This window comes from Athene noctua, chromosome 4, assembly GCF_965140245.1.
Source record: "Athene noctua chromosome 4, bAthNoc1.hap1.1, whole genome shotgun sequence".
NCBI lineage: Eukaryota > Metazoa > Chordata > Aves > Strigiformes > Strigidae > Athene > Athene noctua.
In genome coordinates this window covers 10934267-10961378 of record NC_134040.1, presented here as the reverse complement: position 1 = coordinate 10961378, position 27112 = coordinate 10934267, and the positions used below count along the sequence as shown (strand labels likewise).

General features: G+C 37.1%; 1 protein-coding gene across 5 annotated transcripts in view; it reads right to left on the bottom strand.

Annotated features, from left to right (window-relative positions):
• Nucleotides 1-27112, bottom strand: part of RGS12 (regulator of G protein signaling 12) — a 91012-nt gene that overhangs the window by 59548 nt on the left and 4352 nt on the right. For 4 of the 5 annotated variants that reach the window (XM_074904423.1, XM_074904422.1, XM_074904425.1 and 1 more), the window contains exons 2-3: nt 23084-25030; nt 4925-5044 (exon numbers count right to left, since the gene is read on the bottom strand). In XM_074904423.1, the coding sequence (XP_074760524.1) occupies nt 4925-5044; nt 23084-24940 (1977 nt within the window). In that variant the 5' untranslated portion in view covers nt 24941-25030. The remainder of the gene's footprint in view (nt 1-4924; nt 5045-23083; nt 25031-27112) is intronic. The other variant, XM_074904427.1, reaches the window with a different exon arrangement.

Below are 27112 nucleotides of genomic sequence, written 5' to 3'. Positions count from 1 at the left end.
ACCTTCATGAAAGCAGACAGCAAAAGCGTCAATTGGCCAGTTACATCTTAGATAAAAATTGGGACAAAATACATGCAAAACATGCAATACTTAAAGATAGTACACGGTGGAACCTGTATATACTGGCAGCCCATGGCAGTTATCATAGCTTAAAAAACCTGGTGAAACCTAAGACAAAAATATACATTCTTTTCAAATTTTAAATTCACAATGGTAAGCTGAGAATGAAGAGGCCTCTTGATTTAAATCACATAATTATACTAGCCACAGTGGTGGCATTGTGGCCATGGTGATGATCTAAGAACATCAGTAAAGCAAGCTCTGCAGAGAGAATTAATACTTTTTATTAGATCAACTGACAGGGTGGGAAAAGTTTGGGGCATGTTTAGTTCTTCTTGTCTGATTTTCCTAGTATACTAGTTGGTCTAATATAAGCTATTATCTCCCTGTGTAAGCTTTGTCTGATTATTTAAATCAGTCAAACAAAGACAGGTACCCACTTAAAAACTCATTATTAAGTCAAATGAGCATTTAGGGGGTTTTGCCACCCACAGATGCCAAAGCTAATATCCAGCAGAGACAAGTCATTCATTAGTATAAAAACCTCATACCAAAGAGATGTGTTGTATGCTTTCAATTAGCAGATGAAATGCAAAAAAAGTTGCTTCAGTAGAATTAACAAAACAGAAAAAAATCAAGCATTATTATCTATAATAACAGCTCATAATACTACATTATTAATGGTTATAATTAAGATAGAACATTCTAAGAAAATTTCTCACACTGATTTTTAAAAGGAATATATTGATACATTCCAACTTTGAAAGCATTACTAAACTCTAGAAATTTGATCCAACAAATGTTCTTTTTCATATCAGATATAGCTTTAAGGTTTTCAAAATGGGATGAAGACAAGAAAAAAAGCAGCAACAGCCATCTTTTTTTGTCCTGATATTTAGTTAAAATAATTAGTCTTTAATTTTAAAAAGATCTCTACATTAAGATTATTTAACAATACTAAAAGAGCTTGACACTTGTTTGCCTAAGATATGTCTCTCATGATACTATTTTGCCCTATTTTTAACCACAGAGAAATATCAAAAGTACAAGTGCCACAATGATTTTCAGGACACACAACAGCTTTGAATGGTCTCCTTGGCAAGAAGGAACCTAAATTTGTTGACTTCACGGTAATACTGCAAGGCTCCCCAATTGTTACAGACCTCAAGAAAAACTAAAATATGAATGGAATGAGCTACAGTTGAAAGTGTTAAGGAAACTGGTTCCAAAACTGTTAATGAATAAAAGGATTACTCTGTTTAATGTAAATTTTTACACAGGCAGCATTCTAGTCTCTGCAGTCTCAGAGTCACCTTTAGTGTGTTTATAAATCTAGAAACAATGTCTTTGCCCAGACAGAATCGTGCAAGAGGATGAGTAGTGGCACTTATAGGGAAAAAAAAAGAGGAAGATGGGATCATGCTCTCTCATTAGTCCAAGTATTAAATAATCCTAAATCATGGCAAGTTCCATTTAGCTTAAGCTACAGCTTGCAAGTATGAACCAACAAACATGCTATAAAGTAAAATTGGTGGAAATCACAGAATTTTAACATGGTTGTTAATGGACACTATTTCATGTGATTCACAAATAAAAACTTATTACTACATATAAAATAGAAATCTTTTCTTAATAAAAACAGATTTCTATTCTTATAATTTAATAAAGAAAAAGTTCTTAATACATTTCTTGTGAAAACAACATAATTAAGACATATACTAGACACACTAATTTTCTGAATTTGGTTCTAACTTACAGGATAATCATATTCAGCTCTGGTGTGAACAAGAACAGTTTCCACAGTTCAGAAATAAAATTGTGTATTTGGTGTTTTGCGAGACATTTTCCATACTATAGTCGTAGCATAACTGCATCCATTAATTTTGTACTCTCATCCTATTTTGATTCCTGCAGATTTACAATAATCTTGTATACAGGTTCTATTAGTAAAAGCAGCACCTAGAATTTAATCCTACAAACTTCTCTGTTTTCTTCTATGTATAATACAGCTTCTGCAGGTAAGAGGAAAATGCTTAAGGAGGGGCAGCTGTACCATTTCAGTTAATTCTAACCTTATAAGAATATTGTCTGTGCATGTATAGCCAGCCATAATATAACAATTCAAAATCAAAAGTGAAATATTCTCTTGCAGTCATTGTTTTTAATTTATTAAAATAATAAACATAAAAATATGTTTTATTCTTGGCTAGACTAAAAAATAAATGAAAGAAATCACGCCACCTAATGGCAGAAGACTGGCAAAACTGATGGCTTGTATTTCACACACTAGCTCCAAAGAGGCACAAGTTCATGCTTTTACAAAAACAAAAACGTCAAAATACAGCCTTTCTCAGACCTATAAACAAATGAACAGTGTTTATGGGCATATATGCCCATAAAAGAAATTGCATGGAGCCTACTTATACTACTCAGTTTAGAAGACTAAGTTGGATGTCAGAAGGAATCAAACCCACAAGCTCAGAGAAGCGTATACATTTTCAAACTTCATGTTCGGGTTAGTACCTTATCCATCCTGCTAAGATTATCTGGACAAAACACAAAAGGAACCGAGTAGCCTATATAATATGTTCATGATCATTATTCCAAAGGTGGAGTCTCTTAAGAATTTCCTGGTATTGTTATTTCCTCTTCCAACAACTCAAAATAGATGGCCTGAAATAATCTAAACATGTGCTAACAGCATTGTGTTCTAATACACTTAGCGTAACAGTACTTGCGAAATGTGATGCAGTAGCAACGTTAAAGTTAGAACCATACCTCAACATTATTTTGAGGTTTTTGAAATTCTCCTCTGCATTGGTATTTCTCCTGGTGGCTAGGATATCATTCTCTTATGGCATACAGAGGAAAAAAAAAAGATTTCATAGTGAAAAGAAGCAATTGACAGAGAGCAGTCCACACCCATATAGCTACATGTAGTAAGGACATTCATCCAAATACAGATTTTAACACAGATTGTTTCTTTGTCTGATTTGTATTGTGACCTAGAATGGATGTTTCCCAACCAAAGTAATACCTTTAACAGTTAGGAGAGTGCATAATATAGGGAGCCTCTCAATCCCTCCTGTTGGTGCTGCACAAGTTATCTACACTAACGAATACCAACTAAGCCATAATGAGAGAAAAATGGACTTTTTAGGCTAATGGATAGTACCAAGTCCCTATTTTAATATATATTTATGCAATGTAAAACAGCTCCAACAACAGAAATTAAAATATATCCCTGGTATTTAAAACACTCTCTCAAAATATGAGATATGCACATAAATCTATATAAAATTTAAATCTGGAAGAACCTGGTGTGAACCATGTTCTTCCTATTGCACATGAATTACTAGCACTAGGCTCTTAGATATTCTGAGAATTCTCTCTGTGACCAGAAATTCTGTCAAAACTGGTAATATATAGTATCAAGCTTTTTTAATTTAGAAGAATCACCATTTTCTGATCAAGTAAGATGTAGCTAGATGGTTCCCAAATAGTTTTATCCAGAGGATCTTGCTTCTCTTTATTAAAGTTAATGCACTTACTGTATTAAAGTTACGAGTGCAAAACCATGAAAAAGTATTTTCCGTGGCTAGAGAAAAAAAGCAAGACACTTAAAAGCTTCAGACAACTAGAAATACACAACAATGAAAAATGTCCGTTAAAACATCCGAGTACAGTTCCTACCTGCATTCCCTAAGTACAACAGAAGCTCCTTCCATATATTCTGTTCCCTAAAAATCCAGTGCACTGAGCTCCACTCTCCTTTAGTTCAGAGTCAGTGAAATACCACTCTTACTACATTTTCCAACTGCAGGGAACTCAGAATATCTCCTTCTTTCCTCCTCCCATCTCAAATGCTTTTTAAACACCTCCTTCCCATTTAGAGGAATCAGTGTGCCACATTCCCTCCCATGCTGAAGAGCGGTATAACATGGTTCCTATGCCAAGAGCTCTGCACATATTTTTGTTTCTCCCCAACCACAAACTTTCTTTCATATAAACATGATAAAGGGGTAAGGGAGAAATCTCCCCATTCACCCACTATGGGTCAGGATTTCCTGAGAAAGCGCACTAGAAGAGAAGATATAATGAAGCCATATTCCTACAGCTGGTTGAGGGAGGCTCTCAGCAGAGCAGGAGGAACAGCTTTTTAAATTCAGATGGCTTTTCATTCCTTGTTTTCACCAAAATCAATAAGGTTTGGCCACTGAGACCCAGGCATCAGATGATGTTATACCAGATATCAAACGGCATTATTATATTGCACTCAGAGAGACCCAAAATCACCATAACCGATGACCAACACCAAGTTGATTAGGAGTTCCCTTCTCAACTGCTGACATAGAAGGAGGAAAAAAGTATTTAAGTATTTTTAAAAACTTTTCCATACTCAGTAAGCTACCTTCCTTAGGAAGTTACATAAAGAGCCTGGTCCAGCCACAAATTTAACCAAAATTTCCTCAATGCAATGATCATCAGCTGAATGAAAAGAATACGATATGCATTTGATCATTTTATATTATATCACGATACAATGATTTCTGAGATATGATGAACATTTTGATCAGCAAAACTGTATTGTTTGGCTTTACATGACCAGCAGTGATGGGTAAAATAAAGTCAAAATTCCCCACAGAAAGAATAGCCACTGCTGGCATCAATGTAAACTATTAAAGAAACACCGAAAAAGTCAGGTGATAACTGATATCTGTATTCCCCTCATAACTGTCATATGATGATTAGTAACTTTATTACACTACAGATATTACTTACTTTCTTTCATTAAAGATCACCATTAACTACCGTAAGTTCCCCTCTAGGACTCACTTCTAAATTTTAAGTGAAAGTTAATTACCTCAAGGTCATCCAAAGAACGAGTAATACTAAATCGCTTAGATCTTCCAAATGATCTTCGAACAGAAGAACGTGGGGGAGGAGCCTGATTTAATCCCATTGGATGTCCAAATTTTGCACCCTAAACAAAACACAAAATATACATTATTGTTTTACTTCTTTAATTTTAGTACATTGCTGATCATAGTGACAGCATCTGAATTTTAAGCATCTGTAGGTACAGAACTCCAAGGAGATGTATCTGCAAACCTGTAACATGATCACCATTTCAAAGCAAGTTGGTCACTTGCCATGCCCCTGTAAAATCATGTATTAAAATCATTAGAGTTATGTCTTTAATACAGTCTCAAATCAAATATCACAAATGTACAGCATTATGTTACTGTAAAAACATGAATCATAAGTTAGGTTGCTAAAGTGTACACATGCTACATGTCAGTATTAGTAGACAGAGCTTAATTAAAATCAAAACAATCCTAGCTCTTTACTGTCTTAACTGGAAAATATTTACACTGACAAAATACTTGTTCTTTCTGTAGGAAATTACCATCCTAGAAATCACCTCACCCAGCTTCTGTGGTAATCTTTCTCCAAACTTAAAAATCTTACTTTAGCTACACTTTTTTTTTAAAGGCTTGCTACTGTGAAGTCCAACTGTTTAAATCACACAGTACAAAATGCAGGAACTTCTGTTCTGAGTAAAGAAACTATCACACTTGTATGTTCCATGACTGGAATTGGTATTGCAATAATTAAATCTAATGGCTTTCTCTTTTCCCCATAATCATGCACTTTCTCCTTAAAAAGTCACCAGATGTCACTTAAGCTACCACAGCTCAGCATGTACACATCCAGCTTACGCCAAATGGCAACGTGTAAGCTTAAACCTAAGAGTAGGCACACAGTGACTGGTGCTAAGCAGATGTACATAAACTCACTGCATTACGAAAACTTGTGATTATGTGCCTGAAATTTTGGATTCCTTTCACTGTAATGTTCAATGTGGGGAAAATTCCTCCCTGTGTTCTGATGCTTTTCACTTTAGAAATGTTAACAGAGTTCAATTCAGAGTAAATTTTCTTCTATTTTATTTCAGCATCTTTCTTTAACACAGTAAGCTTAAAAATATACTTATTATTAATTTTATAATTGCTTACTGGCAGCTTTGTAATATTTATTAAATTTTACATTTGTATTTGTTTTTTCCTTTGGGCAAGTTGCTGTGGTCTCAACTGTGAAATATTGTGGTATCCCTTTAATCACTTGCTTGAAAGTCTGTGTACATCACATTAACCAAAAGAACGATCATGTATTTCCCATTGTTATAATCTCATGCTAACAACCATTCATACAAAGTAGAGAAGACTATCAAGAATATTATACAGCCTCCTTACTAAAACAAAAGATAAAGGTAATCCAACAGAAGATGTCTGCCTGCTTGCTTATTCCCATGGAGTCAACACTATAGAAACAGGGCTCTGACTGTCACCAGTATTCACAACAGACTCTGTTTACAAGCTCATAGAAATCTCAAGACATAACACATCATACAGGAATCGGGATTCCAAGTATGTAGCAGGGTTCATCAGTGTAACAGGCTGTAACTCCAACTTCTTCATTCAGTATTAGAAGTGATCCATTTTTACATGAAATCTCCTGCCCTCCTAATTTTCAATTTACTAAGGGTTTTTTTATTAGCCAAGAAGAAAATTGGGCAGTTTCTGCCACAGAAAATTGGGCAGGTTCTGCCACGGAAAACTGAAAAACTGGCAACTGGAGATTAGCTTCCAAGCTTTTTAAGAGAATATTTAAAAGTGCAGTATAAACAAGCTAAGATGGTTTTTGTTAAAACGATCAACTAAATGTGAAGACAGGAAAGTTGCTCTCTATAAATGTTCACAGATAGCACCCACCGCACAGTTCCTGTCTTTCTGAGCAACTTTTAAAATCATCTGTTCATCAAGGCAGGTACCAGTGAGGTAGTTCACACGTGGCTCATGCCTTTACAGTCACAGCAGCTTTCCTGTCTAAACTGAAAGCTTATACCTAATGCAGTAATCTGTGTCAAACAGTGAACTCCACATCAACCCATGACTAAACTCAGCAGTATCGATTACTATTCTTGCATAACATATCAAAACACTAACAGGGGTCCTCCCGTATGAGTATATTCCTGTTAAAACAGCATGAATATGTCTGTACAAATACCAGTTTTCACCACTAGTCAAGTATGACCACACTAGTTTTGCAATTTTTAAATTTTTAATCTGTGAAATAATTAAAAAACTATCAGCAAATGACATCATTAGTTCGAGTACAGCTAGTATTTTGCAACTAATTAAATAGTTACACAGTATGGATTCTGCATAATGGTCTTTCATGTATTTCTCAAAACAAGATGCATCACTCAAAGGACTACATCTTTTGTAAAAAAAATATGGTGAAAGGAAACACAGGAAAAATCTGTCAATAGCAGTCATATCTATTTTGAATAATAAATACATTTTCACTTTTCCTTCTAATTCAGCCGAAAAAGAATATAAACTGACTAGTATATGTTTAAATAGTGGAGATTGCCAGATATTATTCTGGGAGATTATGGCATACAACTAGAATCGTAGAATGGTTTGGGTTGGAAGGGACCTTAAAAGTCACCTAATTCCACCCCCCCCGCCACAGGCAGGGACACCTTCCACTAGACCAGGTTGCTCAAAGCCCCATCCAACCTGGCCTTGAGCACTGCCAGGGAGGGGGCAGCCACAGCTTCTCTGGGCAACCTGTGCCAGGGCCTCACCACCCTCACAGTAAAGAATTTCTTCCTTATATCAGATCTAAATCTATCCCCTTTCAGTTCAAAGCCATTACCCCTCATCCTATCACTACACTCCCTGATCAAGAGTCCCTCCCCACCTTTCCTGTAGCCCCTTTAAGTACTGGAAGGCTGCTGTAAGGTCTCCCCAGAGCCTTCTCTTCTCCAGGCTGAACAACCCCAACTCTCTCAGCCTGTCCTCACAGGGGAGGGGCTCCAGCCCCTGATCATCTTTGTGGCCTCCTCTGGACCTGTTGCTACGGGTCCCTGTCCTTCTGATGTTGGTGCCCCCAGAGCTGGACACAGCACTGCAGGTGGGGTCTCATGAGAGTGGAGTAGAGCGGGAGAATCCCCTCCCTCGCCCTGCTGGTGACGCTTCTCTTGATGCAGCCCAGGATACCGTTGGTTTTCTGGGTGCAAAACAACCCAGTACATTGGTGGCTCATAGTCAGTTTTCCACCCACTAATACCCCCAAGTCCTTTTCTGCAGGGCTGCTCTCAATCCACTCCTTGCCCAGACTGTATTTGTGTTTGGTCTTGCCCCGACCCATGTACAGAAGCTTACACTTGTCCTGTTGATCATCATGACATTTGCACAGTCCCACCTCACCAGCCTGTCCAGGTCCGTCTGGATAGCACATCCCTTCTCTCCAGCCTGTCAACCACACCACACAGCTCAGTGTCATTGGCAAACTTGCTGAGGGTGCACTCAGTCCCACTGTCCATGTCACCAACAAAGATGTTAAACAGCGCTGGCCCCAATACCAACCCGTGAAGAATGCCACTTGTCACTGCTCTCCACTTGGACATCAAGTTGTTGACCACAACAATTTGAGTGCGACCATCCAGCCAATTCCATATCCACCAAGTGGTCCATCCATCAAATCCATGTCTCTCCAATTTAGAGACAAGGATGTTGTGTGGGACAGTGTCAAATGCTTTGCACAAGTCCAGGTAGGTGATGTCAGTTTGCTCTTCCCTTATCCATCAACACTGTGACCCCGTTGTAGGAGGCCACCAAATTTGTCAGGCATGATTTGCCCTTAGTGAAGCCATGTTGGCTGTCACCAATCACCTCCTTATTTTCCAAGTGCCCCAGCATAGTTTCCAGGAGGATCTGTTCCATGATCTCGGCAGGCACAGAGGTGAGTCTGGCTGGCCTGAATTCCCTGAGTCTTCCTTTTTTCTGTTTTTAAAAATGGGGGTTATGTTTCCTTTTTTCCAGTCAGCAAGAAATTCACCGGACTGCCACGACTTCTCAGATATGATGGATAGTGGCTTAGCCACTTCATCTGCCACTTCCCTCAGGACCCACGGATGTATCTCATCAAGTCCGATGGACTTGTGCACCTTCAGGTTCCTCAGATGATCTCAAACCTGATCTTCTCCTAGTCCCCCACCTTTGCTGTCTGCACCTTGAGCGGTGTGGATGGAGCTCTTGTCAGTGAAGGCTGAGGCAAAAAAGTCGTTGACAACCTCAGCCTTCCCCATATCCTGGAGACTAGAAAACATACACTCAAAAAAATTTTGAAACAGTAACATTACAAATTGAAGGAAGATGAACAAAATGCCTGAAGACAAATCTAATTAGTTTTCACTGAGAAGAAGATTCTAGATAAGATTAATTATTACCAGATGCCTCATTTTAGAAATAAAAGCTGCTTATCTATTTGTGGTCAGAAACGTAACAAAGAGAATGGGGGAGAGTGGACAAAAAACACTTTCAAATTGTGTGATAGTAGAGAACTGTTAATTAGTATCCAGTGAAAATTTTGATTTACAGTTTTTGGCATTCTTATACAAAACTCACTTCTGAACCCTGGATTGAATGTTAAAAATAAGAACAAGGACAAAAAGACCCTGAGAATAAAACAGTGCTTAAGAAATTATTACAAAATATAAAAATTCACTGAGCTAACCATTTCCCCAACCCTTTTGGATAACAATTGCAATTAGGGAAATGCTTTCAACTGACAAAAATCTCTTCCTTGCTCTGAAGAATCAAATTAATGATTGAGGAAATTAAGGAAGACATTGCTAAAAAGAAGACTGGAGTTCACAAAGTATTTAATTTCCTGGTAACGTTGCTGAGAAGTCTCCCTTTTCATCTTTCCTTGACTCTATTCCAGACATTCAGACTATGAAGGCAGACCTCCTTCTGCAGATCCGTTAAAAAATTGCCTTGCATACACACACACACAAATAAAGAAAGAATCATGTAGCTTAAGCAAATAGCAGCAACATTTTCACAAATATTTTTCATGGGTCTCTGAAAAGCAGGAAATAAAATCATCTATGACTTGAAGAGAGAACAGCCATTGCAACTTGAATGTATTCATCAGCATGGCTAAAGGAATCCACAGAATTTGAGCACAGAGAGATTGCTAGTGCAAATGATTTATATTAATATTTTGCAGGGATAGCCATAAAGAAATGATGATACTTCCAAAAGCCTTTATTACACTGTTAAACAGATATTAAAAAATACTAAATGAACCTAAAAAAATTTCAAAACAGTACACTACATGACCAACAAAATGCTGTTTCATTCACTGTTAGCTGCCAAACTAAAACACTGAAATTTGTTACATGAATATTGGGCTGTGGTTTCTTTTACATACAGATTGCCTATAAGCCCTAGAACTATTTAGTATCATAATTTAAAGATTCTCTTCTGGGAACCCTGTGTTGCTGAATCTAGAAAAGATTCAGATCTCTAAAAATATCTAGATATTCAAGAAAATCTAAGAAATCCTATCACAGAATAGTATTAGAAACTAAAGTCCATCTGATACTTCACAAAGTGTCTTCATTTTAGGAATTCAGCAACAAACAGAAAAGCACAGAAATTTGTGAAAACAAGTTGATTAGTGAAAAGCATGTGCTACAGCAATACATCCTCTACATTTTGCAATACAGATACTTACAACCCTGCTACTACTACCTATCATGGTGAAAGTACAAAAGAACATATCTCTAAAAGCATTTATCCTGGTTTGATGTGGCAGATGGAGAGAGGAAAAACAACAAAGGATTAAAAGAATTAATACACTGATGCTCTAAAAAATCCTTTTTTTTTTAATTCTTATAACAAAGTAAAAATTATGAGCTAGCATAGACTGAAATCCCAGTTAAATGTATAAGAGAAAAAGCAACACAATGAATGGGTCTGCATAATTTTTTATTAATATATGACGAGATCACCCCTTTTCCTTAGGTTAACAGGAAATGGCAAGTGCACATACATTCCCCTGAAATAACCATCAATCACTGACCAAACTATAGTCTTCCTTTCCCTTCAAATACATTTTTTTTTCAATTTTATTTTTAATCTGCTTATTTGGCCTTGTGGGTGAGCTACCTACTAATCTACTCAACAAGAAAAGCATTAAAACCAACATTTACCAGGAGAGGATTGATATAGCAGCAGTTTGTGAATATGTCCAAGTGAGAACAGTTTATGTGTGATAACAAGAAAGGTGTACAAGGAAAGTAAAAATGAGAAAGTGGAAAATGCTATACTTCACGTATTAGCGAGACAGAGGGAGTGAAGAAGCACGTGGTTCATGTTAGACTGCAAACGGAGGGACAGAAAGAACAAAAATGATACAATACAAGGTGACTTACACAAATCTTTTTTTAAAGACAGAAAGAAAAAGGATGGGCTCTTAGAAGCAATTTTAACTGATAAACAAGTTAGGCAATAGTAATTCTATATAACGTTCTTTTCAGCAGGTGTGCTAGCTTAAGGACTTTGCATGTACTTCTGACCACCCAAGCCAGCTCCCAAATTGCAGCAGGGTGCCCCCTCATCTCCACTAACAATAAACTATTGTTTATAAAATGAAACAATCCTGTTTCTAACACAGATCCACAGACAGTCATGCCAGCACAACTGATGGTGCTCACTGCCAACTTTGGCCTGAGCGTGACAGGAAGTCTTTTAAGTTGGTACTACCAAAGAAATGCAATATGAAACTATGATAGTCGATACGATACTCTAACCTGGAGCTTTGAGTGCACAGAAGCAAGTTGATGAAACCTTATCAATTATTCAGAACACAAGAAACTGAACACCTTTAGAAAACATCTTCAATTAGCTTAAAGAAATTCCCAGCTATAGCATGCACTCTTTCAGATTCTAGCAAATGGACTTATCAAGTATTACACCTTTTTAACAAATTGTCATACATAACAACCTGAAATTTCCATTTGGTACTCCATAGTCTTGTGTCCCTCTACAGTTAAACATACATTGTCCTCTCATCCAAATATCTGGATAAAACTAATAAAACAGTAAGATTCCTCTCCTCTGGTACAACAGTTTTAAGGCTGGAGGAGCAGGAAGGAGGTCGCAAGGAGAGGACACTGACGGCTCTTGAGTATAAGAGGCTAAGGAAGTGGGACATTTTTGCTAGATGTTCAAGCATCCTTAACAACAAAATACAGGGAGCAGGCAGCAGGAATCCAGAAAAGGGAAAAAAAGGAGAAAGAAAAACTGTGAGGCTTAGGTCAGCTTTACAACATCTAGCAAATTTAATCTTTTCATGGAAAACACATTACAATTTATGACCTTGAGGGGAAACTAAAGTGGCTGAATCTTCTGGGACAGAGATTTTGACTGCTGTGTGGAAGAGCTGGAAGAGGGAAAGGTAAAATATAAGGTGGTGAGCTAATCTAAAAAGTTTAAAAAATGCTAACAACGCTAATCATCTTCATTTACAGAAGAATGTTTTCAAATGCTTTCAAAACTATTTTGCAATGAAATATCACAAGATTCACAGGCACATGAGTGAAATTTTTTTAAATGTTTGAGGAAAAAAGCATAAGAAAGTAATTGAATGTTATGAACAAAGTTATAAGAGCTCTAAAACAAAAATATAGTTACTGGTATGTACTAATTTTGATAAAAAATGTTTCCTTCTCCTGTTCAGTTGGAACAAGTATACTATCCTCTGTCTTGACAAAGGACCATGCACATGCTAGAATGGTTGCATAGGACCACTTGCCGGACAGATTAGAAAATTCACCAGAACAACAGTTTGGGGAGTCTTCTACAATCCAGATAAACCATGCTTGCAACAGAAACAACCATCAGTAGTACCCAGACAGCAACTGGCCATCCTGCTCCAGAGAGTCAATTCCCCAGGTAAGCATCTCCCTATACTAAAAAGTCTAATAAATTAGATTCTTTTAACAAAAACTCTGTCTATGAGTGTCTGTACAAGTGTCAATTTAAGTACTGATTTCTGATTAATTGCCTCTAAAAAGTATGTAACAAAAGGAAGATGCTTATAGTCACATGTTTTAATCCCCACCCCCCCAAAAAAAGGAACAGCACCATTTAAAAGGCCTCAATTTAAGAAACTCAACTAATACAGAATTTGCTATGTTCTATGTGTAACAGAGCTTAATCATACTAACTATAAAATCATCAAGTTTTAATTTGTCCTACTTCTATTTCCAGCTACTGAAGCTTTAAAAATCTCTGATTTTAGGTTTGACTCTATGACTCTGTATGTTAAAGTGCATGACAGTTTGGTACCCAGATACACAGATCATATAATCTGAAACTTCTGTGGATATCCAAAACATGCCAAATTTACCCTCGGATGTTAAACAGCAGAACGGTCAGTCTGGAGTGGCAGTTCATCTTTATAAAGAATGCAGGTTTAAGACTTCAGACAGAAATTTCCTAATTTAGAACCTTCTGAAATAGAATCGGAAACAAGGATGCCACAGTAATGTCAACATGGTTAGAAAGCCTTGGAGGATCCTAGAACAAAGTAGCTGATACAAATATTATTCTGTGACCAGGATTAGTCCCAAATCCTACTTAATCTTTCTCTGTTGTCCACTACCATCCTAAGTGCCCATTCTCCTGATTATGGGTCCTGTCAGCTGAGCGACCACCCCACTGTAGCAGTGCAGAGCAGGGAAACCTGTAGGCCATAACCGCCTTTACCCCTCATCCCATCAGCCAGTGTCACAGCTCCTCCACCCAAAAACCCCCTGTGCAAACTTGCAGGACTTGTAAAGTGAGGGTCTGTGGGGTCTGAGAACAGGATGGATTGAGCATATGGGGCATGTTGGGTTAGAGCCTCTCATACCCTGAACGAGATTAAAGAATCTGGGGAGAATATTGGAAAAGAACTTGCTGTAGTCCAGTCCCCTGGACTGTTAGAGGAACAGAAGCAATAAGTCCTGGGGTACGGCTAGGCATGCTGACAGAGAGGGCTCCATATGCTATGCAACAAAAAAAGGATGAAGTAACACCCTCCAGGCTGCCCTGCACTGCTGCCACATCATGGATTGACAGCACCTCACAAAATTGGATTAGGTAGGGGAACCTTAAAAAAGGTCTAGCATCATTCAAACTTTACTGACAGCTTTTCCACAGACTTTAATTACACTGCAATTTCTGTAATGATTTTTTTTTTTTTTTTTGGAACTGATGTGACAAAGGATTCAAATGGTATTATTCACCATTACTAGGTCAATGGATTTGATCACTTTTAAAACTACCTCTTTACTAATCAAATGATAATGACACATTTCACTGCCTTCTAACCATTACATTTAACGGCAGTTAGGCCCATAATATAATCAAGAATGACATAAAATGTCACATAAGATCTCGATGCACTCTGGGAAGATATAGAAAAGAGGCTGCCCTGTTACACTGGACATCCAGGTAAATGAAGTGTACTGCTTCCCTCCTGTACTAAGGCACAAAACACTGACCACCTACATTTCAGTACTATCCTAATCACTTTTCAAACAAAAAAACACACAATGATATTAATGCAGATGGAATAGTAAGATCATTTTCTCAGTATAACTAGATAATAGTATTTTGTATGAGTTGGAAGTCTATTAGTTGGAAATTGCAGAGGAACAGAAAGACCTGAGTACATTAGGGGAAAACGTGGAGAAAATTACAAGTACACACATAACAATTGCTTCCAAATCATCTTGAACATTAGGTAGGCATTAGCTGGGAACATTTAAGTCAGTATGGCCCAATAATCAGTAACAATCAAAAAAGCAAATGGAGAATAATCAGAAAAGCAAAATAAATCAAGACATAAGCTTTATGAATACATTGCCCACCCACACATTTTAAAAACTGCTTACAGTTCTGATCAACTCATCTCAAAAGTTATGTAGTACAAGTAAGGGAAGAAGATTACATTTATGAAAAAACTTTTGTATGGGAGGAGACTAAACTAACTTCTACTTGGAAAGTAAGTGATTTGTGGTTGAGTTTTAAAACAAAATAAAATTAGTAAGAAAAAATAAATGAAGTAAGACTGTTCAGTATTCCTCATGACAAATATTAGCAGGTATGAAATGAAATTATATGGAAAGTACAATTATGTATTGTTTTCTTTCCACACTATTAAACTGCAGAACATATAAATCAAGGCATACCAGGAATGTCAAAAGTACAAGTGAGTTTAAGAAACAATTTCAAGAACTAAGGTTCACAAAGGTTATTACAATGATGTGGATGGCATCTCTACCAGAGGAAAGTCTCTAAACCATGAACTGCTGAAAATTAGAAAGATATTTTTTTCTCTGCTCTTCCATGGTTTTTCTAAGCAGCTATTCCTGGCCAGTGTCCAAAATAGAACATTGACCTCAGTATTGGATATCTTATCTGATACATATGGATGTTTTTACTGATCGATTACAAAATAAGTATTAACCGTCAATGCTATGTGCTATGAAAAAAAATAAATAATATATGAAGAGGTACTGTATGAAGCATTAACAATAGAGACAGGAAAATGTACACTACAATTACACAAAAGCGTAACCAGGACCAGAAAATCAGCATAAAATTTTGATCACTCAGTCCAACAAAGAATTTAAACTAGAATCATATCAGAAAAGGGCTACTGAAGTTATCCAGAGAATGAAAACTTTACTTCCCAGAAGACTAAAAGCCTAAGCACTTTACATCAAACAAAATGAAAGCCAAAAGACAATATGACTTCTATGTATAAATAAAAAGGTAAACACTAAAGAGAGTCACTTTCACTAAAGGAGACACTAGCAGCAGAAGAAATGGGTATAAAGTGGCCACAACTAGATTTCAGACTGGAAAATAAAAAAAGCTTCTAACATCATAATATTGATGGAATATTAATCCTGTACGAGGCAGTGTGGAAGGGAAGGCAGGGTGCAAACACATTCTTTCAAAGGTACAGCTGCTAAGTATATGGAAGGCATGATAATACATGATTGCCTTAAGAGCTAGAATTTGGTTTGATGATGCAGAATATACTTCTCTGGTACTATCTTTGCAAGCTTATTGATGTCTTAATAGCCATTTTACTGATAGGATTAATTTTGAGGTCTTTCTCTTGAGGCTTCAGTTTTCCATGCTTCTGTTTAGACACTTCAGGTAAGTTTTAGCAAGTCCATATATATTTTCGTTAAACACCTTTATTCCATATTGATCTATTTCTTCTCCAGTGAAGAACTGGTATTTTACAACTCCTTCTCTTCTCTAAATCTTCTCAACTGCAAAGAATTGGGGTCTATCTTCATACAACTGAAAGCTCAGACAATAATTTTAGAATCTCTTATCTCAAAGTGTGTGTGTTGCAAACTTAAAGCCATTTTCCAGTATTTCCATTCACTCTGTGCTAATTATTTTTCTCCACGCTATTTTGTTCATTGTTTCTCTTTGTTTCTCAAGATACTACCTCCTCTTGTGACTTTGCAGCTCAAAACTAGGTCAGAAATACTTAGATGCCTGCATCTCTCCTTAATTGCCATGATGTTAATTGGAACCCAAACTTACACTTGAGCTAGAAAACAAACTGAATTAAAACTTCTAAATCCCTAGAACATAAATTTGAAATGAGAAAATTTCACAAAGTCGCCATTGCTCTACAGACATTTACTGTCCAGATTTTACTAATTTCTCTTCCAGAGAAAAGCACCCAGCATTATTTTGGCTTTTTATACACTTTTAAAGATCCTAGAACTGACCATTTTTAAAACTCGTTATTTTAGAAGATGATAATACATATGAAAAGGCTGCATGCAATTACTACATATTTAATTGCTTTTCATCTTCTCATAGTAAAATGTACCAGAGGACCTGATAAATGCCTCTTTGCAGCTTAATTCACATTAGCACATTCTCAGATCTAGCTGGGTGTTTGGGATTTCAGTTGAGTTCTCTTTAAGGTATATACATACATCTCAGTTCAGATCAAAGCCTGCAATTCCAAAGGTTAACATTAAATTGTACTGCGTAAGAATAGCAATCCAGCTGCCATTAATTCTGCTTTATAAACAGCTGGCGTGGAACAATTTAAGCTAGTGAGCAAGCAGAATTGTAGAGGAAAGGGAAAAAAATGTAATTATACAACAAAAAACAAATATGGGAACCACACAGCTTTGCCAACATTGTCTTTGCCTTTGTCTTTGCCAACATTTATCTGCCTTTCAGTTACTTCACCATCCAGTTACCAACAGTAAAAACTGCAATTCTTGGATTTGAAGCAAATTACAAATTTTCACAAAAAAACTTATTCCATTTTTAACTTGAACAGCCTATCTTTTTCAGTAATACTTGCTTTGGAAACAAAGACAACTCTGAAGCAGCTAAACTTCTGATCAAACCAGAGTAACAATAACAGTAATTCAGAAAATATATTAGCAAGGAAAGATGCATTAGTGAACCCCACTGTATTGCTTCTTGTCTTGTTTCTTCTATATTTTTACAATATAGAAGTAGTAGCTTAAGTCATGAAGCTTACAAAGCAGTTATTCTTTTTGCTTAAAAAAAAAAAAAAATGTATTTGCAGTACTATTGTCCAGCGAGTCTCAGACGAGACTATCTATTTTTCTTCCTCTAAGACCTACAAATAGGATCCATTTACAAATTCTCACTCTTCGTGAGCACAAACAATAATGTGGTCAAGACTGAAGTTGTACAACAAATGTAAAAGCAGAAAAGGGGTTTCTAAAAATCAGTACCCAATATTTTAAAAGGCTTTTTAATTCCTTGGTTTGTAATATTTGTCATATTCACTTGGAATAAACCTTGTACCCAAATACTAGTTAGTAAGTTCAGGTGGTTAAACTCTTGTGATCTTAACTGTTATACTTGCTTCTACAGTATTAAAACAGACTTCCTTTTTTTTAAAAAAGAATGGCAACAGGTCAATGCCTAGGATTCTGTCCTCATGGAGAGAAAACTCAAAGACTAAACTGACGGTTATGAAGCTTTCCAGTGGAAAAAGGAGTATTTTCCCAGTAAAACTTAATTTAAAACAGTAATGGGTAGACATATTTTTGGCCAGGCGCTAGCACAAAAACAGAGAGTGAGGGTTGAACAAAATCAAACGTATTATATTAATTTACTCTAGAGGGAAAGGAATGCTTCCCTGTTCAGTAATTTCTCAAGTCCCTTGCCAATCCTAACATCCCCTGATGTTTTCATATTGCTTATGGTGATTTTCTTTTGCATAATCTAAAATAATTCAAAAGGGTAAGTAGGTAAGTGACTGGAACATAGTGGGACGCTAAAGATGAAAATAACAATGCAACAACAAAGATAGTATGGTGCAAAAGGAATAACAAATGAAAAAGCAGGAATTATTTGATTCCCACTGAAAGCATAACCAGACTTTTCATCTGCTAGTCTCTTAGACCCCATGAGACCACACACCCCTACCCAGTATCAGTCCCATAGGGATTCAGAAGCTTCTTGCCACCAGAAACCTTCCTTAGACGTTCTGAGATTGAAAGCCACCTTACCTTCCATGATCTGCCCTTTCAGTGAATTTCAGCATCACCTGGCTTCCTACCACTTGTTTTAGTCTAAGTCCTACAAAAGGGGACCCTCCAAAAAGTCTCATAAGATGCTTCAATACAAATCTGTTCACACGAAACTTTTAAGAAACATGGGAAATGTGAAGTTCAGTACCGGAAATAATTGTAGAGGTATATAGGGCCAGAGATAGCTTCCAGTAAATCTCAGTCAGAAGAGGTGGAATAGAACCAAATTTTCCCTGATTTAGTTGTCCTCTTCCCAGAGCCAAGGATTAAAAACCAAAATCTACAGCAATTGTGAAAGTATGAGTTCAGTAACTTAGGGATAAACTGCTTACAACATTTTAAAGTAAAAAAAAAAATCCTCATGCTATCCAGTAACACTTACATTAGGTGTTTTTAATTTCTCTCAACTATTCACACTTATATTGAACTTTAAAAGGCTTTGTAGCAGTATAAAGAATATTAATATTTTAAAAGTGTTTTTGCCAATTATTACAAAATTAACCACAATTCTAATTTGTGAGCGGAAAACATCATCATTAAAGGGACTACAACACTAAAGGGAAAACAAAGCTCAGAAAATGAGTTTACTTCCTTGCAACATGAAGTCTGAAGTCAACACAACAAGTATGCAAAATAAAATATGTCCCAAGAGAGATCTTGACGTGGCTTGAGAGGTGGGCCTGTGTAAACCTCATGAAGTTCAACAAGGTCAAGTGCAAGGTCCTGCACATGAGTTGGGGCAACACCAGGCACAAATACAGGCTGGGTGAAGAGAAGGTTGAGAGCAGCCCTGCAGAGAAGGACTTGGGGGTATTAGTGGATGGAAAACTGATTATGAACCAGAAATGTACACTCACAGCCCAGAAAGCCAACCGTATCCTGGGCTGCATCAAGAGAAGTGTGGCCAGCAGGGCGAGGGAGGGGATTCTCCCCCTCTACTCTGCTCTTGTGAGACCCCACCTGCAGTGCTGTGTCCAGCTCTGGGGACATCAGAAGGACATGGAGCTGCTGAAGTGAGTCCAGAGGAAGCCACAAGATGATCAGGGGGCTGAAGCACCTCCCCTGTGAGGACAGGCTGAGAGAGTTGGGGTTGTTCAGCCTGGAGAAGAGAAGGCTCCAGGGAGACCTTACAGCAGCCTTCCAGTACTTAAAGGTGCTACAGGAAAGATGGGAAGGGATTCCTGACCAGGGAGTGTAGTGATAGGATGAGGGGTAATGGCTTTGAACTGAAAAGGGGTAGATTTAGATTAGATATAAGGGTTCTTTACTGTGAGGGTGGTGAGGCTCTGGCACAGGTTGCCCAGAGAAGCTGTGGCTGCCCCCTCCCTGGCAGTGCTCAAGGCCAGGTTGGACGGGGCTTTGAGCAACCTGGGCTAGTGGAAGGTGTCCCTGCCCAGGGCAGGGGGGGTGGAACTAGATGGGTTCTAATTCTAACAGACTGGGTTGGAACAACCCAAACCATTCCATGATCCTATTCCTACCCATAAGAAACACTTCCTAGGTCCAGTTCTGGAAGTGCAATTTTAAACAGATATGTTATGTTTAAACAGATATTCTCACATCTGCTCGTGTGTTCTGTACAATTCACAAATGTTTTACCAGTGCAGCTACAAAATCAGGAGAGTTTATGTCCCTCTTACCCCCCACTAGCACTCTAGAGTACAGCATATTTTCCCAAATTACATGCTGTGATCATCACTGCTAACACAACAATTCTGCTAGATCAGAATTAAATCCAGGAACTCATGTACTTTCCCCAGCACATAATGAAAGCTCCAAGGAAGACCATCACAGAAAAATCTCTGATCTTTGGTAACCTTTTCTCCCTCTAGTGGCTTCTACACATTCGCACTTGTAGGATATATCACCCTTCAGTATTAATGTAAAAAACAAAAAACCCACCTTAATTAAAAAGCAATTTAAGGACTGCTCTGCCAAATGAAGCATTAGACTCAGCCACTAGGTTGTAAAAATATGAACACAATCCCATGTGGCCACTTTATATACTTTATTTGATGACTGGAATGTGTCTGAGCATGCTGTGTAAAATCAGTCCTTACCACTTAAAAAGGTCACAGAAGCTGAGGACATACAGTTTTCTAAAACACAGTACCTAAATCCATCTGAATGTTTTGGAATATACATTTTTACCTCTTCCTTTCACACGAGTCTGAAAGTGAATTATTGCTCTCATATACAAAGACATAGATTCTCCCTATTTCTGCAGTGCCTGAAGTGCAGAGGTACATTTCATCAGTAACGACATCCCCTCACTATTTTCACTAAAGGTTTAAGATGAGATCATAGTACTACTTCATCTTTATGAATTACTCTGAATAACGCTAAGTGCTTGCAACTCATGCTTGCAACTGATTTCAAGACTTTCAGGAGCTTTTCTCATCAGTTTCAACAGTCTTCATTAATACTGAAAAACAAAATTACAATGCAAAAGAGCTTTTGTAGCCTTAATGAGACTAAATGCTAAAGGCATGTAGAAACATTGTAAATATCTTGCAAACAAATTAGTTATTAATCAAAGAACAGAATGCTTATTTTATTAATAAATAGACTTAAAAGGGAAGATTGAGGTATTTAGTGTTGGAACATATATTCTAGTATAAGCTGATCTGAGTGATACAGTAGGTGAAATATTATTACTGTTTACCCACATATAGAACATCTTTCATCTTAAAGTGTAAAATTTTCTATGAGATTTTTCTATGAGACTTTACTCTTGACTTCCATGAAATAAATGTGGCAAACATTAAAAAAATAGGTTTTTTTAGTTTTACATCTCTGAAAAAAAAATCTAAACTGTATTACTATCATGGACAACACTGCAGGCACAAATTTGTTGCAGAAATCCTGAAGGATCAGGAAGCAGCATCCCATGCAGCTGGTCCAGTTCCCAAAGAGCTCTTGGGACCAACATCCGTAATGCATCTGCACCAGGTGCTGCATGTAAAGAGAGAGGCCTTTTCCTTGGTCCATCAGCGAAGAGATCATGAGGCCTGTAGTCTTCAGGGTAGCAAATAGAATTGATTGATAGGTGGGTTTGGTAGGTAATGTTTACAAATTAAGTGTTTCTGTTTGGATAATTTCTGCTTGGTTTTTGAAAAGTGTTAAATCACTTTGTATTTAAGATCACTTGCAATTTAATACAGTATTGTGGGTCTGGAAAACATTGCTGCCTGTAGCAGTCACTTCACCTTAAAAATACACTAGTGTATATTATATATACTAGTTTATTTGGTTTATTTTCACCACAAAAAGTGTACAAAATAATGTATATGGAAGTTGTTGGCTTCACAGTGCAAGAAAAGCAATAAAAAAAACAATTATCTTTCCACACCAAAACATTCTAAAGTTCTTCATTCTAATCCCCAAAAAGTCTATGCCTGAGTGTCACACCAATGCAAAGATTTTGTAAGTAACAGTATGAAACAAGTAACAAATCTCTACTGTCATCCACCTGAGCAATAGTTGAATATTTTTAATCAGGTGAAAAAGACATTTTTTCAAAAACAGATTTCGATAGCATGATGGACACTTGAATCAATCACATAAGCAACACTTCCTCATGGAAGGACAATGCTTCTTGAAGACTAATTTGTAGTATAAGGTTCTGTCTTTCCATACAGTCAGCAAATGTTTTAGATACAACTCCACTACTAACTCTTTTAATGTAGGACCAATGACTTCCACTTTACTAGAATCTCAGTTACCAACAACAGACTCCCATGACATTAGTTTTCTCAACAGCAAAACGTGTACATGACAAAGGGAATGGTATGTAATTATGTTGGATACCCCTCCAACACCTTTTTTTTTTTACATCTTCTTGCTTTGATTTATAGAAGCCAAAGAGCAGACAAAACAAGTAGATTAAGCAGTATTTTGGAATAAAATTTTAATTATAGCTCACTGCCAGAATATTAGATTTGTGACCTAATAGTGGGCACTATAATCACCACTAACTACCCTTTGATGTAGGTTTAATGCTATTTGTGTTAAGAGGTTTGCTGGAGTGAATTTTTAAAATAAAATTGTCTTATTTGGGTAAAGTTAAAAGTGTATAACACAAGTTTTTGACTCATGATTAGACTACATGCCTATAAAAATAGGTATCACTAAAATAATATTTGCAAGCCAGCCTTCTATAAAAAAGGAACCAGACTGAAGGTCCAGACTGTTTCCATTCTTTTGCTGCTGGAGGTCAGAAGGAACTCAAGTTGCTAGAATGTCATGTCTCCTTTTATTGCAATGCCACTGCAACATTTGGAAACAATGAAGAGACAAGAAGAAATGTGAGAAAGCTCTAACAGACACTTCCAGCAGAAATACAATTCCAGAGCTGCACTCAATTAAACAGGAATATGCAAAGCCTCTGCAAAGGAGAAAGAACCCTATTATTTTCTTCATTTGAAATTCTGTAAATGATATAATACATTTAAATTTTACTATGCAAATATCATTGTGTACAAATACCATAGGCTGTTGGGTTCGGGGTTGGTTTTTTAGAAACCAGCATCAACATATTCTTACCTTTTTATCTTCCTTAGACTTTCTAATACTGTGCGGAGGGCCAAACTTGTTCTGCATGCAAAACATCTTCTTAGACCATTCATTTTTATGAGATTTTAACTGTGGCTGACCAAAGCTGCCATCGACTCTGTATCTGTCAGCTGGAATCTTATTCATTGGCGGGGGAAGAGTCCCACAATTAACACTCGACCAGCCGTCTGTCGAATCAGTGTACGACTCCTGGTCACTAGCATTTCCATGTTGCCATTCTTGTAAAACATGCACAGGCAACCACCTTTGATTGCCTATGCCTGCAGCATTTTTCTTTGATGGGGGTACTGAATTTCGTGAGGAAACCAGTGGAACTTCAATACGAGCAGAAGGACTTAAGTGTTTGCTTACGTTTTGGGACTTATCATTCTGAATTACTTCTAAAGGAATGTTTCCTTCTTGTTCATGACAGAAGCCATTCCAATGGGAAGCAGGCTGATTTTGTCCCCTTCCTACTGGATTTTCCCATATGCTGTTAGGAATGTGTTTACTTGGATTGCTCCCTAAATCAACCACCAGAACTCTATTATTCTTTTCTTCTTGGTTAAAATTTCCAATTCCACTATCACTGTTACTGCTTGTACTATTATTCTGATGAGCATCTGCATCACCATCAAGAAAAGCCCTCGCACGCATTCCCTCAATCAATTCTCCCATATCCCTATACAAGACAGAAATAAACTGAAGAACAGGTAGAGATGATGTTGGAAACTCTAAACAGCCATTTGTGTCTGGATCTGCTGTACATTCCAGTCCAAAACGTCGTGCTATGCCCTGGTGAATTTTATGATGAAATAATTCGGGATCCACCATAAAAACATGGCAGGATGTCCTCAGAACCCCTTCATCTTCCTGAGCCAAGCTTACATCATCATTTGTCTGCATTGTAACTAGTCCAAAAAATCTTCTATCATCTGGGCAAACAGCACTGAATGCCAGTTTCTCTGCAGGATATTCTGCCACTACACCTGATTTGTCACTGCAGAGCTGAATACAGTCATGCATTATCTTCATCATCACTAGTGAATGGATTTTTTGTTCTGCCCGCAGACGTCTCATGCATCCACGAATCGCCTGCAAACTCTCATTTTCCAAATTCGAGGTTGTTGAAGGAAGCTCAATTGAGCCTAGGTAACCCACAATCATGGCAACATTTAAAATGCTTGCATCTAATCCAAAGTCTTCTGTGCTCTCTGGTCCAATTCTAAACACAGAATCATCATTCAGGACTTTGGATATTTCTTCCTTTGACAGTAGGTTTGGATTACTTACACTTTCATTGACAGTTTCAAATTTAATAGCATCAGAAATTGAAAACGATCTTTGTTTCGGTGCAGAATTGTCTGGGTTACCAGCACAAAGAGTAGGATTCTCAAAGATCATGTTGAAAATGCCACCAGACTGCATTTCTTCAACAACTTTCTCTGCTCTGTTTATACCCAGAGCTTTAGAGTCAGGTTTGGGTTTCAGCCATCCCTTCCCATCATAAAAACCAACTTCTTCATCACTTGAACATGAATCCATATGACTAATCCCTTCAGCAATGACCATGTGCAGGACTCCAGAACATTTTCCTATAAGTTTCACTACATCTTCATGAGAGGCCTTTTTCACATTGATTTCATTAACTGCAAATATCTGATCTCCTGCTTTAAGTCCAACATAATCTGCAGGGCTTCCTTTCATAACACAACTAAGAACACAAGGAGCTTGTCCAGAAAGGGTAAACCCATAACCTGCTCTTCCTCTAGCAACTTCCACACTTCTTATCCGAGGAGGAGCATGCATGTTGAGTCGACGTTTGACCGTTTCCCCTGGTCTATACATTTCGGGTTTTTTTTCCTGAAACAGGAAAACTTTAATTAGTCCAGTTTCTTGTCATGTTTCAAGAGTATCATTCCTTCATCTGATGAAGCTCTGAAGAAAGGAAAAAAAAAAAGAGACATTTTAATTTTCAATCACACTTCAGATTTTTTAGTACCCAGTTTTCCCTCTACTGTTCAGAAATATTGCTAGTGAACTCTTAACAAAAACTATTGCTAGAGAATTAACACAACACTCAATCTGAGAACAGGTACCACAGTCTTAATTTTACTGATGAGAAAGCAGTAGCAAATGCATATAAAGCGGCTGTTCAAAATGACAAAGTAACTGAATAGCAAAGCAAAGAACAGAATGTAAGTCTTCTGAAGTACTGCCAGTGGTTTTATACTACAGCATGTTACATCTTCCCCAACTCCACCACGTTACCTACTATTCAGTTACCTTCTGGCTTACTACACCATTGCAATACCACCACATTTTACAGCACAGTGGAAATCCTGGACGAAGCTCATCTACCCTTTTCCAGCAACACAAAAATTAGAGCTCAAGTGTGTCTACTCAGCTATAGCCCACCCCCTTTAATACTCAATGTACAGAAACAGGTACCAAATGTGTCCATATAAAACAGGTTAGAGAAACTACCACTAGAGTTGCCTGTATCTCTCCACTGACTGATTGTAAAGGCAGCTTAAAATATGTATCTCGAAGTTCAACTTTCGCACATACATTTCAGTTACATATGCAACAACAAATGGGAATTCAACCATGTATTAGACCAAAGGAATCCAAAATCAGATTTGCTCTGTTACACCCATTAACTAATCTACTGAAAAATAATTTGTCAGAAAGCAAACACTATAAAAAATGCATTTCAGTCATTCCAACGTCCATGTGTTTTAGTTTAGCTTAAAAATTTAAAAAAAAAAAAAAGAGGAAAAAAGAAGGAACTCCACATGCTGCCAGTTAATCTACTCATGACTTTACAATTAAGATAAAGCATCTACATATGAACAGCAAGAAATAGTAGATTTGATTACATTTTTGTGTTGACACTGAAGTCTAGATGTCTTTGTTCTAATTATACTCAGGTAAATTCCATTGTTTTAGAGAGGTTTCCTCCACTAAGCAGGTTAAAATGCATAAAAAATGTTTTAACACCAAGAACAGAAATGACAACTTGTTCAACTTTGGAAACTACCCCCTTGTTGCATGATATAAACTCTTACCTCTACAGGTTTGGAGGAAAACTGACTTAAGTAACTGGAGGACTACAGCTACATAAAATTGCAATAAAGTTGGTCTCAGGAAGTGAGAACTAATCTGAAAATAATTACTGCTCTGAGCTGGTTCACAGGCTTATTCATACCTTAGCCACTTTGTAACATACTTAAAGTGCATAAGGTACTTGAAAGCAAGTATCTCGTATATGTGGGCAAAATGTGGGCAACATTTTAAATAGATACACATAAACATATATATATATGCACACACAGACACACACATATTTGTTTGTCATATATTAAGTGTTAAATTAGTGGTGTCCAAGCCACTACTTTCATGAAAGAAAAATGACCAAGCAATCCTTTGACATTGCTCTCAGCTACAGAAATTACCAAAAAATCCACAATGAAAATGTGATACAATCCACAGCACAGTACTTTCACAGTATTGCTGCCTGAGATAGAACAAACGGAAGGGTTAAGACTTAAAAAATTTCACACACACACCCACAAAAAAACCCCACTAACATACAATTAAAGATCAAAGTCTTAACTATTTAACTATGTATGAGCTGTTTGATTACCAAAATACTAAAACTACTGTTGTTTCTTGAATATTCTCCTAAATACTCAACTATAGGATGTGATTCCCCTTAGACCCTTCCAAATTCTAAACAGGACAGCCTTCAAGATACTAGAAGACATTCACTTGGCTTTATTTCGGGGTTTTAATTTGTTGGTTTTTTTTTTAACAAAGGGACCTCAGGTTTTTATGTCTCCATGGTGCAGCTGTGACTGTTCAATGTAATATGTTTTTTTGCAAATTGTTTTAATATAGCAATTATCTACTTTCAATAACAACAGTTCCCGTATAATTTGAGAAAATAACTTAGCTTTCAGTAATGAAACTTCATGCTTAACCTCTGAATGGAAATCATAACATAAAAAATGCTTT